Source organism: Macaca fascicularis, chromosome 18 (genome assembly GCF_037993035.2).
Source record: "Macaca fascicularis isolate 582-1 chromosome 18, T2T-MFA8v1.1".
NCBI classification, from domain to species: Eukaryota; Metazoa; Chordata; class Mammalia; order Primates; family Cercopithecidae; genus Macaca; species Macaca fascicularis.
This window is the reverse complement of record NC_088392.1, coordinates 58221933-58238798: the sequence shown is the minus strand read 5'-3', so window position 1 is coordinate 58238798 and position 16866 is coordinate 58221933. Positions and strand designations below refer to the sequence as shown.

The following is a 16866-nucleotide window of genomic DNA, read 5'->3' as shown; positions in this document are numbered from 1 at the left end:
AGATCGCGCCACTGCACTTCAGCCTGGCAACAGAGCGAGGCTCCGTCTTAAAACAAACAAACAAGCAAACAAACCACAGAGACAGCTCTCTCCCCTCTCAATACATTATGCGGAATTGAAGTTTACACAAAGGAAACCAGCACTTTCCCAGATCAGTAAAACTGATGTACAAATCTACAACCACAGCTACCATGAAAGCAGATAAAAATTTTCACTTGTTAGGTAAAAAAAGTCACATTTCACGGTATAGACTATTACATTAAAAAGTACATAAGGCACAAAACTTAAAGGATGATTTACACACACAGAAGTATGGTATGTTATATTAAATACCAAGCATTTCCATGGAGAAAAAGCAGAGGTAAAAAGCTAAGAGTGAGAAACTAAAAAAAAAAAAAAAAAAAAAAAAAAAAAAAAAAAAAAGGCAGATTTAGAATAAAGGAACTGGAGACATTATAACCATCTTAGGAATAAAAAATTTGAGTATTTTCCAAAAATTAGCCGGACATGATGGTGAGTGCCTGTAATCCCAGCTACTCGGGAGGCTAAGGCAGGAGAATCACTTGAACCTGGGAGGCAGAGGTTGCAGTGAGCCAAGACCGCGCTATTGCACTCCAGCCTGGGTGACAGAGGGAGACTCCATCTTAAAAACAAAAATTTTTTTGAGTATTTTCTACCAAAAGAAAAGATAAAAGTATCTAATAATACAAGCCAGGTAACTTTGTCTATCATTTATACTGTTACTTATCTATTGAAAACTAAGGAAATAAAGCCTAGCGGACTTTTTAGTAGAAACTGACAAGCAGAGTCAATGGAACGCAGAGACCAGAAACAGACCTGCATACATATGACGTGTATATGTTAAGTGATTTTCAACAAAGGTGCTAAAGTAATTCAATGGTAAAAACAGTCTTTTCAACAAGTGGTGATGAAACAACTACATGAAACTTCACTCTTAGCTCATATCATATCTAAAGATTAACTCAATAATTAGCCTAAGTGTAAGCTTAAAACTATCAAGCTTCTGGAAGAATGAGAAAATCATAGAGAACAATTTCTCAAATATAATACAAAAAGCACATGCTATAAAAACAAAAATCAATAAATTGGACTTCCATCAAAATTTAAAACTTGCTTTTCAAAAGAGTCAAAAAAATAAAAAGGCAAGCCATAGACTACAAGATATTTGCAAAACGTATGTCTTACAAAAGACTTGTATTTAAAATATATAAAGAATTCTTACAACTCAGTAAAACAAAGACAACTCAATTGAACAATGAGCAAAAGAGCTGAACAGAAATTTCACCGAAGAAGGCCTATGGGTAGCAAATAAGTGAATGAAAAGATGATTGACATTAGTAATCAGGGAAATAAGATACTACCACAGACCCACTAAAATGGCTAAGATTAAAAAGACTGACCATACCAAGTGCTGGCAATGATGTGAAGCAATTGGAAAGGTCAATATACGTTAACAGAAAATTACCATCTATCACATACACTTAAATGTGAAATATGAGGTGACAATACCAAAGTGATATAAGCTGGCATGGAGAACTGGTCTTCAGGTGTTATCAGATCTTTTTTAGGTTTCCAAAACATCACTCTGTCCATGTTTAGAAATAATGTAGAAAATTACATTCTTTCTTTTTTTTTTTTAATTTTTTGAGACGGAGTCTCGCTCTGCCGCCCAGGCTGAAGTGCAGTGGTGTAATCTTGGCTCACTGCCAACTCCACCTCCTGGGTTCAAGCAATTTCCTGCCTCAGTCTCCCAAGTAGCTGAGATTACAGGTGCCCATCATCATGCCTGGCTAATTTTTGTATTTTTAGTAGAGATGAGGTTTCACCATCTTGGCCAAGCTGTTCTTGAACTCCTGACTTTGTGATCCACCTGCCTCGGCCTCCCAAAGTGCTGGGATTATAGGCATAAGCCACCACACCAGGCCAAATTCTTTCTTTATATATACACTTTATAGCCTTTAAACAAAGACTACAAAAAGTAAGTCAGGGTCATTTCAACTATTTGAATTAACTATGTTAAAGAATTATGATGCATTCAGCTTTGATAGCCTCTGTTCAGAAACAAAAGGAATAAGCTTTTTTTGACAATATTTTAAAATTCCATTCTCCACCTGGTTATCTCTTTTAAAGAATCATAGAATCTCAAATTTGGAAGGGATCTTGGGCATCACATCGTTTAGTCTTCCATGTAATGTACGCTTTTTTTTTTTTTTTTTTTGATCTGTCAGCTCACTGGATGCATATTTACTTACCAACTGTAGAGCTGGGTCTATATCCTACAACAGAAACAGTCAAGGTTCCTCTACCAAGAAAGATGATTTTGAAAATGAAAAACTGAAAACAGGACAGAAAATGTTTAATGTATACTACTTTTTGTTTTTAGGTTTAATAACTGGCTCTCATTTAGGTGTCTCTGATTACCTAACAAAGTTAATCCAATATTGATTTTCAGGGATAGCCAGCAACTACCCCACAGTACAAAGAAATCCTCAATCGCGAATAACCTATGCTTTGCTATTGAGTTAAAAAAAGAAAAAAAAAACTTTCCTTCCTTTTCTGTAGTTGAATTCAGGAGTCATAAACTGAAATGTTTTTTCAAATCAAACACTGCAAATATAGCTGAGGTAACTGTAGGGTGCTTCGGTATAATTCAGAAAAGAACTTTGAGTTGCACCAGTTATGAGTCCAGATGTCTGTACATGAGTCTAAATGCTGCCAAGTAGCCTAAATTAGAAAATAAGCAGTTTCTCAATTAAATGAAACTTTACAGAGGTTTTCAAAAATAAAGATCATAAGCCTAATGAAAACATCAAAAGGAATAATACTACACGTCAAAGACACATTTAATCCTGTAAGGTAAGTATCAGCTGTATAGCTATTTTAAAAACCACAGATTGACAATCCAATATTTAGAATGTCATTAAAATACAACGAGGCTATCATACTAAAGTGAAACATGATTGCTAATTAACTCATTTGGCCAAATTACTATTATAAGAAATATATAGGCCCAATCCAAAATGTAATTTCACCCAAGCATAAAACAAAGAATTTGACTTACCTTATTAATCCTAAACTACTAACATGTTTAATCTAACCATATCTAAGAGTTTAGACTCTAGTATACTTAGTGACCACTGTGAAAAGTATTCTCACCTGTTCAATGACATAAAAGGCAAATTCCAGCCGCTGCTTCTGGAGCATTGGAATCAAATGTAAGAAAAAGATTGGAAGATGTTCATGGCGATTACGGAAGGGAATAAGAACTGCCACCTTTAAAACAAAATAGCCATGTATGTAAATAAATACAGTAGCACATCCTAGAGGTCAGTATAAAAATTAATCCTTGAAAACTTGTCATGGTTTTAAAGCCACGCCCTTATAAATTTTCTCATCAGAGATACAGCATTAAGCAAACACGGAAAAAGTCCTTGCTGCATGCATCTTTATAAAGCTGAGAGGTAGAAGAGGCTCTGAAGATTTTTCTAAGGATTGTGGTCTTTAACCTGTGAACACCACGAGAAATTGTGGGAGGATTTTGAAAGAGTGATAAATCAGATGTGGTGACTGCAAAGACTACTTTGGTGGCAGTACGGAGAGCACGCTGGAGAAGATGAAAAAGTTGGTTAGGCAATTAATACAACTGTTGAGAAAAGAGGTCACGGTAGCTTAAACTAAGAGGAGGATAAAGGAGAAGAGAAGTACATGGGTTTTCAACACATCTAAGAGGTAAGCTAGCAGGATTTGGCTATCAACTGGGCATGAAAAGCAAGGGAGGGGAATGTATCGTAAGAGTAACTTCTTGGTTTTAGAGTAGATCCTAAATAATAACTTTCTGGATTTTGAATTGAATTTAAAAGACATTTCACTTGAATATCTACTGTCTTACACATGGTTTCTCTGTCCTAGAGATATTTTCAGAAATATAATAGAAACCAAAATCTTCAAACATGGGGTTCCAGCCATAGCGTAGAAGAAAACCTCACTCATACATGATATTGCCCCAAAATACACATGAAGTTTGATAATATAATATTTTTCATTTAATCAAAATGTAGAATTAAGTTTTTGATACATTTTTAAAATGTATTTCAGTGGTAGGATAATATTCAGTTTAAAATGAAGTTGGCAACAATCCATAACAAGAAAAGATGATGTAAGCAGCACAGAAATTTGTCCTTTATCAAAGAAATTTGTTCTCACCCAAAAAGTAAAAGAAAAAACACGTACATAGAAATGAAAATAGTTCTAGTATGTTAATCTTTCTTCTAATATGAAATAAAAAACCTAATGTAATTCTCAAACCCAACACTTAAAAACACCATCTATATAAAATATTTTAATGTAATACAGGAATAAATGAATAATCATCAATCATCACTAATTCAAATCCTCCATTTCTTGGATCCAAACTTTGTCATACAATCTATATCTCCTTACAATTTAGATTTTGTCTTTGAAAAACCTAAGTGTTTTCTAAATTACTTTTCTCAGCAACTTCCTAGCTGAGCTAGCTTTATTATTATAGTGAATTTTCTAATAAAACTGAAATTAAAGCAAGTTTTCCACAGATCATAAATTCCAAATCATTAGATTTTCAAAAAAAGACAACAGTGAAAGTATATCTAACCAAAATACCTCTGTGTCGCTCTACAATCTGGATTTTTAAAATATACAATCTAAACTGGTTGTAACAGAATATTGTGAAAGAACATTAAATCTATGATTTACTAAAATTTTATCTATACCAAATAAAGTTTATTATTAAATGAATAAATGCAAATAATTGAGAATGCCTAAGTTGTGCACCTAATCCTTTTAAAATCAGGACCTGATATTAGACATCATCAAACGAAAATAATACTTAACCATGTATTTTACATTACCAGGATCATAGATGGCAGAAATTTTTAAATTATTCAAACATTTTCATTTATAAAGAGAACAAAAAATGATTTAGCAAAATTGAAGATGTCTAAACTACAAACTCCACCATTCATTTTCCCCTAATGCTGATGGGATAGCAAAAAAAAAAAAAAAAAAGAGAGACAATGGCTGCTATGAGGCTGACGTTTTCATGATTATATTAATTACAGCATATCTGTCTGGCAAATGGTACGAACTAAAGAGGTCTGGTGCCCTTGCCAGCCCAACTTTGGGTTCCACTCCCATTTAAAGGTCTCTCTTGGCTCAGGAGCCTGAGGACCACAAGGCTACCCCAGCAACACCCGCCCAACACACCCAAGACCTCCTTCCTGCCCCCGCACAATGGCTGCCAACTGTACTGGAACTAAATACTGAGGCGGGACTTACTGCTGGGCTTCAGTGCCAATGGCTGGCATATTCAAGGAATTCCCAAATCAAAACAACTGCCAACCCAGCTCAGGGGTTTGCTTTTAGGATAGGAAAGTGCTATGAAAAGTAAAAGGAATAAAAGGGGTTAAGATGGTGAGTACATATCCCACTACTGACCTTATCTAAAGCATATCCATGTGATAACACATAGCTTCATAAGTCAAACCTGCCCTTCTTGATTTGGAAGTTGGCCACGAGTTGGCCACCTATGACATAATGTCAATGAGCTGTAAAAGCAGTTAACGCCAATTATAGATATTTGAGGGAAGAAATTATTAAATGGCTACAGAGGCCCGATTAAAGATAGTGCATATTAATTAAAGACGATTAGACTGAGTGATGAGCTGAACATATAAGGATAAATAAAAGGTAAAGTTCTAGCTCCCAATACAATAACCTCTTCAATGAAGTATTTAAATATCAAGAGGTTTTTTTTTTTTAAATCTTATAAGGAAACTGAGACGGTAATGAAAGAAAGAAATCACCAGTGTCTTGGCAAATTCAAATAAGCTAACCCACTGTGCTAACAGCAAACAGACGTCCAAATTTTAATGAGAGGGTTATTAAAGATTGTGAATATGTGATAAATCTAAAGCAAAGCTTTTATTAAAGTAAAGCTAAACAATATCTTAAAAATTCATCTGGCACATCAGTTCTTGTGTTTGTGGAAGAATGTCCTGCATAGTTTACAATTTTTTGTCTAGAAAATATCTCATTGTTCTGTGATCATTTATTTTAAGGCTTAATAGCCTGTTTCGGGACATTCTTTCTTCTATGTGCCCTAATTTGCTGTTTGAGCCACTCTCTTGTTGATACACCTCCAGTGGAGACTGAGAACATCTGGTCATTATCTTCTGATAAAACAACACTTCATCCTCCTGAATCTCTCCTCACCACCTCTTGATCAAGCAAAATTATTCCATCCAGTTTGCTCCTACTTTAAAATCACAAATCTTGCTGAACATGTGCACCATTTTTTCCCTTGCTTATTTTCTCCTATATACACCATGAGGAGATCATCAAGAAAAATGTGTATCACATCAATTTCTCCCACCAAGTTTCTGTCCTACTTTCAAATTTTCAGCACACCACCAGCTATGGTGTCCCTAAATGACATGGCTTTAGGCTTGGGAACCTTAAGGTAAATCTAGCTATCTGCCACTGAGTAAGCAGAAGCTGGTAAACCCTCATTCTCCTTCAGTGTTTTTAGTTCCATCTTCCTATTCCTCCCAATTTTCAGTACCTACAGGAGCAATTCTCAAACTGGAGGCACTTGGTTAAACATGCAAGTTCTTGTTCCTTCCCACCAATAGAATCAGTATGTTTGAGGACTGAGTTCAAGAATCTGCATTTTTTTTTTCTTTTAGAGATGGGGTTTCATTCCATAGCCCAGGCTGGAGTACAGTGGTGTGATCACAGCTGCACCAAACTCCTGGGCTCAAATGATCCTTCTGCCTCAGTCTCCCAAAGCACTGGGATTACAGGTTTGAACTACCACACCTGGCCAAAAATCAGCATTTTTACCATATGCCTCAAGTAGTTCTGAAACAGGGAGGCCAAGACCCATCTTTGAGGTACATTGGACTACAAATGAAACTCCAGGCCTCTGAGGAATAGACAAGAGCATCAAGCAGCTGCCTGGTTCTTTAAGCCTGGAAGTGACAGACCAAAGTTGTTCATCAAGCCCTCCATCTGAAATCTGAATGGAAAGTCAATGTCACAGGTAAACACTTCACTTTTAATGACCTGCAAAGCATCCTCATGTTCTTTAGATATAAGCTTGCCCCATAAGCTGTCCAACCTGTGCAGAAATCTTCTACTCAAACCTGCAGCATTCAGGAATATCTAGGAATTGCTGAAATTACTACTGGTTTTTTGTTTGTTTGTTTTTTGAGACGGAGTCTCACTCTGTTGCCCAGGCTGGAGTGCAGTGGCACGATCTCGGCTCACTGCAACCTCTGCCTCACGGGTTCAAGCAATTCTCCTGTCTCAGCCTCCCGAATAGCTGGGATTACAGGCCTGCATCACCACGCCCAGCTAATTTTTTGTATTTTTAGGAGAGACGAGGGTCTCACCAGGTTGGCCAGCTGAAATTATTCGTTTTGAAAGATCTCAGTTCTATTTAATTTGCCATCAACTAACTGCACTGGTATTTTTCTCATTTAAAAAAGGGGCCTCAAATATTAAGAATCAAGTTGATGACAGATGTTTAACATAAATCTAGTCATTTCTTACTTCCCTCTCTCTCTACTGTTCCAATATGAGAATGGAACATTATCAGTAAGCAGGTAGGGACGGGTAGGGGGAGAAACTGTGTAACTAAATATTTAGTGAGATGATAGTTATATAATATTTATGTGAATATAGCTCACTTCTGAATAATCTCCAAAATTCCTTTCATACCTTTAGTTGTGTAATTCTGAACTACAGACTATATTCTGAGAAGGGTTTGCTAAAAGTTGAAATAAAAGCAGCATTATCATATAGTTCCTAAATAAAATAAGTTAATTTATTTTGAGACAGTCTTGCTCTTTCACCCAGGCTAGAGCGCAGTGCTGCGATCTTGGCTCACTGCAGCCTCCACATCCCAGGTTCAAGCAAATCTCACACCTCAGCCTCCTGAGTAGCTGGGATGTGCCACCATTGTATTTTTAGTAGGGATGAGGTTTCGCCATGTTGGCCAGGCTGGTCTCAAACTCCTGGCCTCAAGTAATCTGCCCACCTCAGCCTCCCAAAGTGCTGGGATTACAGGTATGAACCTTAGATCCCTGAATTAGTTTCTTTCCAGGAACTCTTCTCAATACTGTTACCTACTGAGTCATATGTAGTTTATAGTCTACTAATATCTCTAAGTAGGAACTACTCGTGTGATACACCGGTCTCCTGGAAAATGAGAAGAAAACAAAAATATTGAAAATCCATCTGGTATAGATCACTGGAAACGGGACAAGAAGACTTCACTTTTCCTATCCCAAACTGTTCTACTAGTATGCTACTAGTAGAGCACACCTGAGGGGTGTGCCATATCCTGTACAAACAACTATCTGAGTATCAACCTCCGTGCTATCCCACAGCCTCGGTGACTGAGTGTGCTTCTTTTTCTATTAGCACTCAATATATACCCTCAATACCCAAATGTTAAAAATAATTTATGTGCCCAGGCTATTTTTAAAAGGTGGAATGTATACAAATTGGGCCGCATTTCATATAGATACAAATGTGAGGAAAATCAATCAAGAAATATGAAGAGATTCATTTGTTAAATGAATCTGATCTGAGAAATAGTGTAAGGTAATTATAAAATAAAATGTTTTGCTAAAATTGGTACTGGAATCCATTTAAGCAGCTTCACAACTTGTTCAAGGCAATAAGAAAGCTGACCATTTATTGAATCATTTGTAACAAGGCCAAAAAGGCTTTTATTTGCCTTATAGAGTTAATTCAACAAAACTGTGTTTAGTGCTTAACTCACACAAGACAATGTGCTCTGTGTTGGGAATACAGATACAAATAATACACATCTTCAAACACAAAGAGTTCATGGTAGATGAAGTCAGAGGGTCTTTTTCATGAGTTTAACAACATATGATTTTCCTTCCTACCAGTGGAGTTTTTTTTTGTGCGGGGGAGGTGAACATACAAATATTCTAGAAGTATACTAATGTTTTAAAAGAGAAAACTGAAACTGTCTCCAGATCAAATATCACAATTCTTCAGGAAATAACATTTGATTTAATCAGTTGTAGTCTTCATTGGAATTACATAAATGTTATTTCTTACTCAAACGTAATAACATTAGATGAATATGCACTTATTAACCAATTTCACAGCTTTGAGGGCAAGTCTGGTTTAAATTATGGCTTTCAATTTTTCAAAAGCAGCAGAGGCAAACCCACCCCCTTACAGTTTTTCAAACAAAACACTGAATAGAATTCTGACATACCAAAAAGACTGAAAGCTTGGGCTGTGCCTTCTGAAGCCAAGAAGAGCCCAAAGTCCAACTTTTCAAGTCCCACAGTGATCTCTGAGCAGCCTCTTTATAATCTTGGATTCTGAGAAACACAGCTTGAAGACCCCAACGCCAGACCAAACTGAAAATCAGGATATTAATATCCTCCGAGTAAGTTCTCACGATTCCAGAAATTGGTGAGGCTATGCTTGCAGGTGTCAGTAATCATTAGGGACAGCTGCAGGAGGCAGGGAACTCACAGCCTCTCTTCCAAACAGAACAGAACAACAGAAAAAATCTGTTTTCCAAGCCAAACTCAAGTCACGTATTTATTACCAGGAACTCAAAGAGAATGAACCGAGCATCTATTTTGTATCTACACAGGTGCATTTACAGTCTTCACACGTTAACACTTAAATCACATTTGAATTATAAATAGTAAACATTAAAGACAAAAATACTGATGTTTTAAATTTATCAAGACTTAAAGACATTTGTCTCTGTATTTTGAATCAAGCACATTCTTTCCTCAAATGCACAGTAACAGTCAAATTGCTTATGAAAAGAATTTACCTCACCTTCCATCTGGGTTTACAGTCTTTTGGCCTCCAATGACCCCCTGGCTCAATATCTAAATCCTTGGAGAAGAGTTGATGAATTTCATCAAAACTGACTTCACTTACATTGACACTGAGGAATCCTCCTGCAAATTAAAAATGTGAAGAATTGTTTTAATATTTTTTGCCTCAAAGATCTAGTAGAACAAATAATAATCAGCAGGGTGATGGCATAACTTAGTCGCCAGGAAAATATAGTTTATTCCTATTACCACCACAAAATTATGAATAGTACCCCCCTTTCACTTTTAGTTTCCATGATAATATATACGGTCACCCTACTATGTTTGGTAAATCAGCCAAAGAAAATCAAATTCCTTTTAAAAACCTTTTTGCTTTTGGGTAACATATTGAATAATTTAATATTCTTTGGAAAATGTTTGCATGTCATTATAACTTAACACTGCAATTTAACAACTATTCAAATATTTTAATACCATTTTTAATTTTAATATTTTCAACATAGGGGACACGATAGCACAGTACTTAATGAAATAAGCAGTCAGATTGACTGGGAACTGATTCCTAGCTTCTGTCTATTGGGAAAATTATTTAACCTCTCTGTGCCTAAGCTTCCACTTCTGTAAAAAGGACAGTAATGCCTGCCTCCCAAGGTGGTTGTATCCATTCCGAGAAATCACCTGTGTGAAGGATCATATGCAGTGTCAGGCATTAGATACAACCAACAAATGTTAGCTACTATTACTGTTACCTACTGACATTTCTTAAGAGAAGGAATTTGCAAACACAATTCAAAGCATTGATTCTGAGCACTTACCATATATCAGGCCCCTTGGCATACAAAACTGAAAAACTACTTCTGAGATATTCCTGGTCTAATAGACACTCGTTCTCCAAATTAACAAATATACGACATTACTGGAGGTGTTCTTAATAGCAGCTTTTCTAATGTATACCACTGAAACAGGAACGAATCTTGAATAGGAAACCACTTCCATTAACCCCAAAACAGAACTAAGAATCAGGAAGTCTCTATATCTCCCCCTGAATTAAAATAGCTGCATGATCACTAACATCCCTTCAAAGCAATGCTATATTCAATGATTTCACTGTTAGAGAGAACAGGATGTAAAAGGCTATTGGAGCAAAACTACAGATCATCTTTTAGCAGTTTTAATGTCATCTGTTAACTTCCAAATAGGTACAAATTGCTATGGAGCGCCCTCCAGCCAAATTCTTCTCTCTGACCTCATCTCATAAAATACAAACCAACAATGTTGAGGTTTCCCATTTCGAGTCTTCTGAGTTTCATGTAGCCACAATTTCACATAAAAAACACTCAGTTCCTCTCCGGAGAGCCTCTTTGCTCCTGTTATTCTATATTGTATGAGTTTTCACAATAGCCTCTCTTCCTGTCCCCACTTCATCCTAACAAGGATGCACTGTCAGTAGCCTCCACGCAGGCATGCTAGAGTATTTTACATCGAAATACCTGCTTCCCAGAATAAGTTAGAAAAAGAATTGCTATCTTCTAATGCCTGCCTGTTCTACTGACAACATAAGCAGTCTTTTATAACAAAACACTCAGCCTTCAGTGTGACAAGATACGCAAACGAGCTAATCTTACAAAGGTCAGATTCATCTAAAAGAAAGAGAAACCTATGAACTTGCAGAGAAAGAGTAAGAAAGACGTAAGATTGATCGGTCAACATAAGTACAGACTATCATGACTCAGCTGACAAAGAACGGAATCTAACATTGTAATCAAATAAAATTTACACAAATAAATCTGATACATTTAATAGTATGCATGATTGCTAAAATGATAGTAATTAGGCTAAATAATAAGCAGTTCATATAAGTAACAGAAGCTGGTATTCTTTCTGCACTGTTAAACCAAATTTTTTGTCTTTTTTCCAGCTTTATTGCTTCAACAGCTGTAATCATCATTATTGTCAGCAGTTTTCTCCAGCATCATTTGCAGTTTAATTTCCATCTCCAACGCATATGTGCTGGCAAGAGACAGGCTTTATTTCTTTCCCTCAGTAGAGACGGCTTTTTCTGTCCATCACTATCCCCATGCCTGAGGTATCCTAAGTTCACACTCCTCGGGGTTGTGCGCCGCCCCCCACCCCAACCCCATCCACACCCCTCAGAGTCCATCAGGAGCTTTCCTATGTGCTTGTTGCCCTTTGCTCTGAAATCCTAATAATTTGCTGATGGAAGGCTAAAGATTGACCCGGTGGCATGCTACCCGTGGTAACAGCAACATCGCTATACTGGGGAGTGTGCGGGGCAGGCCTCCCAGGACAGGTATTGCCACCACTGGGAACAGCAAAAGTATGATCAGAGAAGACAGGAACAACAAACACGCATCATTGTGGGGAGTGGTATTAGGGAGAAGATCCTGTACATAGGAAGGGAAGGGAAGAGGGCATGTTATAAAAAGAGTGGCCGGGAAGAAGTACACTGCAGATAAACTCATGATGGTGTGGTTTCCAAACCGTCCTCAGGAAGGACTTCTCTCAGGGATCCTGTGGTTGGAGGAGGGAGGACTCAGGCTCCCCCAACACAGCCACTTTCATCTCTTTCACATACTCTTTTGTCCCCTTTAGGTTTCACTCAAGAAAGCCTTCCACTGCTTTAAAAACAAAACAAAAGGCTTCGGAAAACCAACTGCTATGAATGAAGCCAGAGAAGGGGGATGTCCTTCTTGCAAAGAAGGATGCCACCAACTGGGCCAGTTCCCTTTATTTCACTTGCTGAGATTTCAAGAGAAACTGAAGAGATCCACTGAACTCCATGGACAGCCAATCTTCACTCTCCTCTGTGGTTAATCTGAGATTTGTTGTTCTTAATCCCAGATGTGATCATATAAATCTGAGATTTTTAACTAGCACAAGTGGTTTCTTTCCCAGTTAGCGATTTAAAGATCAGAAAATAAATACATTGACTGAAATCCATTTACCCAGTACTGTAATCACAATCAGCAAATGTAAATTTACTGAATTTCACTATTTTAAAGGTGGTGCTGGGGTTAGAAAGGAAAGACTAGGAGAACTGAGTGTCTGAAGAGTGGAGGGGCTGCCAAGCCCCTAGAGGGTCAAGGTGAAGGACAAGGAACTCAAGTCAGCTGGAAGCTACCTTCCAGTCATGTGTGCCAAACTGCTTCTGTCATGTGTGAGGGTAGCTTAGTTGCACCATTGGTTATGTAGGACATTTACTATAATTTCCTAATGCTGAATTTGCAAGATATGCAGCAATGCTGCCCATCTGGGAAAGCCAGGCATGCATGGGCCAAAACAACAGGCTTATTGTGCTGTAGATAAGGTATCACATGACACGATTTAGGATTTTATTTTTCTATTAAAATATAATTCTTAAAATAACAAATATTCAAAACCTATGAATTACCTACATTTATATTTTTCTACCATTTCAAGTAAAATTTAAGGCATATAATCTCCAGAGAGTTGTTTGCTCTATAAATCAATAGTTTTAAATGACTGTTTCATTTTGTTTGGAGCCTATGTCTATTTTTTGGTACCTAAAACCTAATTCTGGATATGTTGGTTTTGTCTGTTTTACCCTTAGGGTTTAAATGTGCACAGCTCAAAGAGCTGATGACCGTGTCAGAGAAAGACCTGAATTTCCCCTAGAAATGTCCCTTAGGGTAAATTCCTCTCCAAAGCTAGAAAAGCATTTTTATGATAAGATGGGACATTCCCTCCCCCAGCCTCTGTGCTGCCTCCTGAGCATAGCTCTGAGACTGAACAGTTATGAGGCATCCAGCCATCGGTCATCTCCTGTCCTTTCTGAAGCCAACACTAGACACTGCTTATTTCAAATGCTTTACTTAAGCTTCTCGACTTCTAAAATTTTACAACCGCTGCTTAACAAATGATTTCTTACTCAAGTTTTCTTGACGCAACCAAACCTGAGCATTCTAAACATAAGACAGAGCATTAGTCACACATCCCCACTGCCAAGGGCAATGCCTGGATACAGAATGAATGAATGAACGAATGAATGAATGAATAGGAAGATTCCTGTCTCATCCCTGCTTCCACCTACCTGCATTTCTACTCCCTGGCTCCATCAGGTGCTAAAATATTTCTTTAAGACATTTATGCAAAACTGTGCATCCAACAAAGGCCTAATATCCAGAATCTATAAGGAATTTAAACAAGCAAAAAACAAATAACCCCATTAAAAAATGAGCAAAAGATACAAACTTCTTAAAAGGAAACATTCAGGTATCAACAAACATATGAAAAAATGCTCCAAACCACTAATCATCAGAGAAATGCATATTAAAACCACAATAAGACACCATCAAATACCAATAGGAAAAGCCATTATTGAAAAGTCAAAAAACAACATATGCTGGCTAGGCTCGGGAAGAAAAGGAGATGCTTATACACTGTTGGTGAGAATGTAAGTTAGTTCAGCCACTGTGGAAAGCAGTTTGGAGATTTCTCAAAAAACAGAACCACCATTTGATCCAGCAATCCTATTAGTGCGTAAATATCCAAAAGAAAATAAATCATTCTACCAAAAAGGCACATGCACTATTATGTTCCTTGCGGCAATATTCATGATAGTGAATTCACAGTGACACCCAGCTCTGTGTCCAGACCCTGAATCACAGTCACCTAGAAATGACTGGCTTTCACCTCTGACACTGCACCCTCTCATTAAAGCCTCTTTCCCTTTCACCTTCTACCATTCTCCTCCCATGAAGTCCCTCCTCAACTTCATGAAGACTTGAAGTCCTCTCTGCTATATCCACATTTTCCTCTATCTGGCCTCTGTATAAAGTGGTTTGCTAATTTTGATGTGTGCCTAAGAATTGCCAGCTGTGCTTGTTTAAAATGCAGGTGACTGGCCACACTGTCAAAGTTTCTGTGTCAGTTGAAGCTCATAGGTCATGGTTCTGTCCACTGGCTTTAACTGAACACATTTCAACAGCTTGAACTACCCACCACTGAGTCCTGCCTTTCAAAGGAAAAAGCTAGAACCCACTCTCCAAACCCCTCTAGCAGGTAGGAGTGGTCATGTGACCAAATGCACCCACAGGAGAATGGAAGCAGTAGTAAACAATATAAGGACAAGGGTACTCTGCAAAACTATCTCTCAAAAGTAAAAGTGGTGGCAAAAGCTTCTAGCTTTACGGGAACCAACAAGTGGCACTTCTGGTCTCCAGACCTGAGCAATGCTGGTAGGAGGTGTAAGCCCTGACAAGTGGCAGCAGGGGATGCTTCAAAGTGGTCTGAGCCTTGTTCTGGCTGCTCAATTTCTTAACCTAATTCTCTAGCCACCCAGGTTGTCTCTGGACTCTCTAATATATTTTCATGAATTCTTTTTTCTCTTAAATCAGATAAAGTATATTCTGTGCTTTGCAACCAAGAGCCCTGACTTTCACAGTCTAGGGTTTAGCTCAGAGGCTGCATTTTTAACAAGTATCCCAGCCACAATTTTTTTTTTTTTTTTTGAGACAGAGTCTTGCTCTGTCACCCAGGCTGGAACGCAGTGGCACCATCTCGGCTCACTAAAAGCTCTGCCTCCCGGATTCTTGCCATTCTCCTGCCTCAGCCTCCCGAGTAGCTGGGACTACAGGCGCCCGCCACCACGCCTGGCTAATTGTCTGTATTTTTAGTAGAGATGGGGTTTCACCATTTTAGCCAGGATGGTCTCGATCTCCTGACCTCATGATCCACTCACCTCGGCCTCCCAAAGTGCTGGGATTACAGGCGTGAGCCACCGCGCCCGGCCCCCAGCTGCATTTTTAACAAGTGTATGTCATCTGAATCACACTTAGAGAAATGCAGCTCTATGACCTTCACCCAATCACAGCACCTACACACTGACAAACACCTTATCTACCACCGCCCCAACCTACCACACCTGGGCTACAGGTCCCATCCTTGTGGTGACAATTACCCATGCTCCAATTCTCTACCTAATAAACATAACTAAAGAAAGCACATAAGCATATGGATTAATCCCATCATTTGGGTGGCAATACCTAACATATTGCCTTAAGCATAGTAAGTTTTCAGCAAAAACAAGTGTCACTTTTGTTTGTATTGTGACCCCACCAGGGTGGGGTGTGGGGCTCTCCAGGCTAACCTGTCACCTTTTAATTTATGATTAGTTGACTCCACTTTTCATTCCCTACAACAACTTTTTAAATACTTACTCCTCCCTTTCAAGCTGCTCAGTCCTTCCTGGCCATCCTCTCAGGGACACAAGGCCTCCTGCTTCAGGAAAACAGACATAGCAGGCACAAGCACCCTACCTCTCCACCTCATCTCCAAATAAACCTCAGGCTTCCTCAGGGGAGGAGGCATTCCTGAGGCTTTCCATGCTCACTCTTCAACCTGAGGCATTGTCTCCTGTCTGCAGGTGTGTGACGAGACACAGCAGTCTCTTTCCGGGATGTGTTCCTCCCTGGCCCCTCAGACACCATCCTCTGGCTTCTCTAGGTTCCTGTCTCCCCTTCTTCTGTTAACCGCCACTCACCTCACAAGTACAGATCTTCTCAGGGACCCACTCTCAGCCTTCTTCCCACCTCACTTCCTCTAATCTCCTTCCCCTTGCCACCAAATTTCTCTCGTTTCACCTACAGTCTTCACACACATCTGACTCACTTCTCAAGACAGTCTACTTTGCTTCTTTCCCAACCACTTGACTGAAATCGTGCTTGCTGTATTCTCCATCCGTTTTCTGCACCAAATTCAGTGGCCCTTTCGCAGTTCCTCACTCTCCCTGCTGTCTGCAGGTGTGTGACAAGACACAGCAGTCTCTTTCCGGAATGTGTTCCTCCCTGGCCCCCCAGACACCATCCTCCGGCTTCTCTAGGTTCCTGTCTCCCCTTCTTCTGTTAACCGCCACTCACCTCACAAGTACGGATCTTCTCAGGGACCCACTCTCAGCCTTCTTCCCACCTCACTTCCTCTA

General features: G+C 38.7%; 1 protein-coding gene across 6 annotated transcripts in view; it reads right to left on the bottom strand.

Annotated features, from left to right (window-relative positions):
• Positions 1-16866, bottom strand: part of B4GALT6 (beta-1,4-galactosyltransferase 6) — a 65067-nt gene that overhangs the window by 15011 nt on the left and 33190 nt on the right. For 5 of the 6 annotated variants that reach the window (XM_015440063.3, XM_005586965.4, XM_005586966.4 and 2 more), the window contains 2 exons: positions 9904-10028; positions 3178-3294 (listed from right to left, as the gene is read on the bottom strand). In XM_015440063.3, the coding sequence (XP_015295549.1) occupies positions 3178-3294; positions 9904-10028 (242 nt within the window). Of the gene's footprint in view, positions 1-2273; positions 2356-3177; positions 3295-9903; positions 10029-16866 lie in introns of all 6 variants that reach the window. The other variant, XM_074022673.1, reaches the window with a different exon arrangement.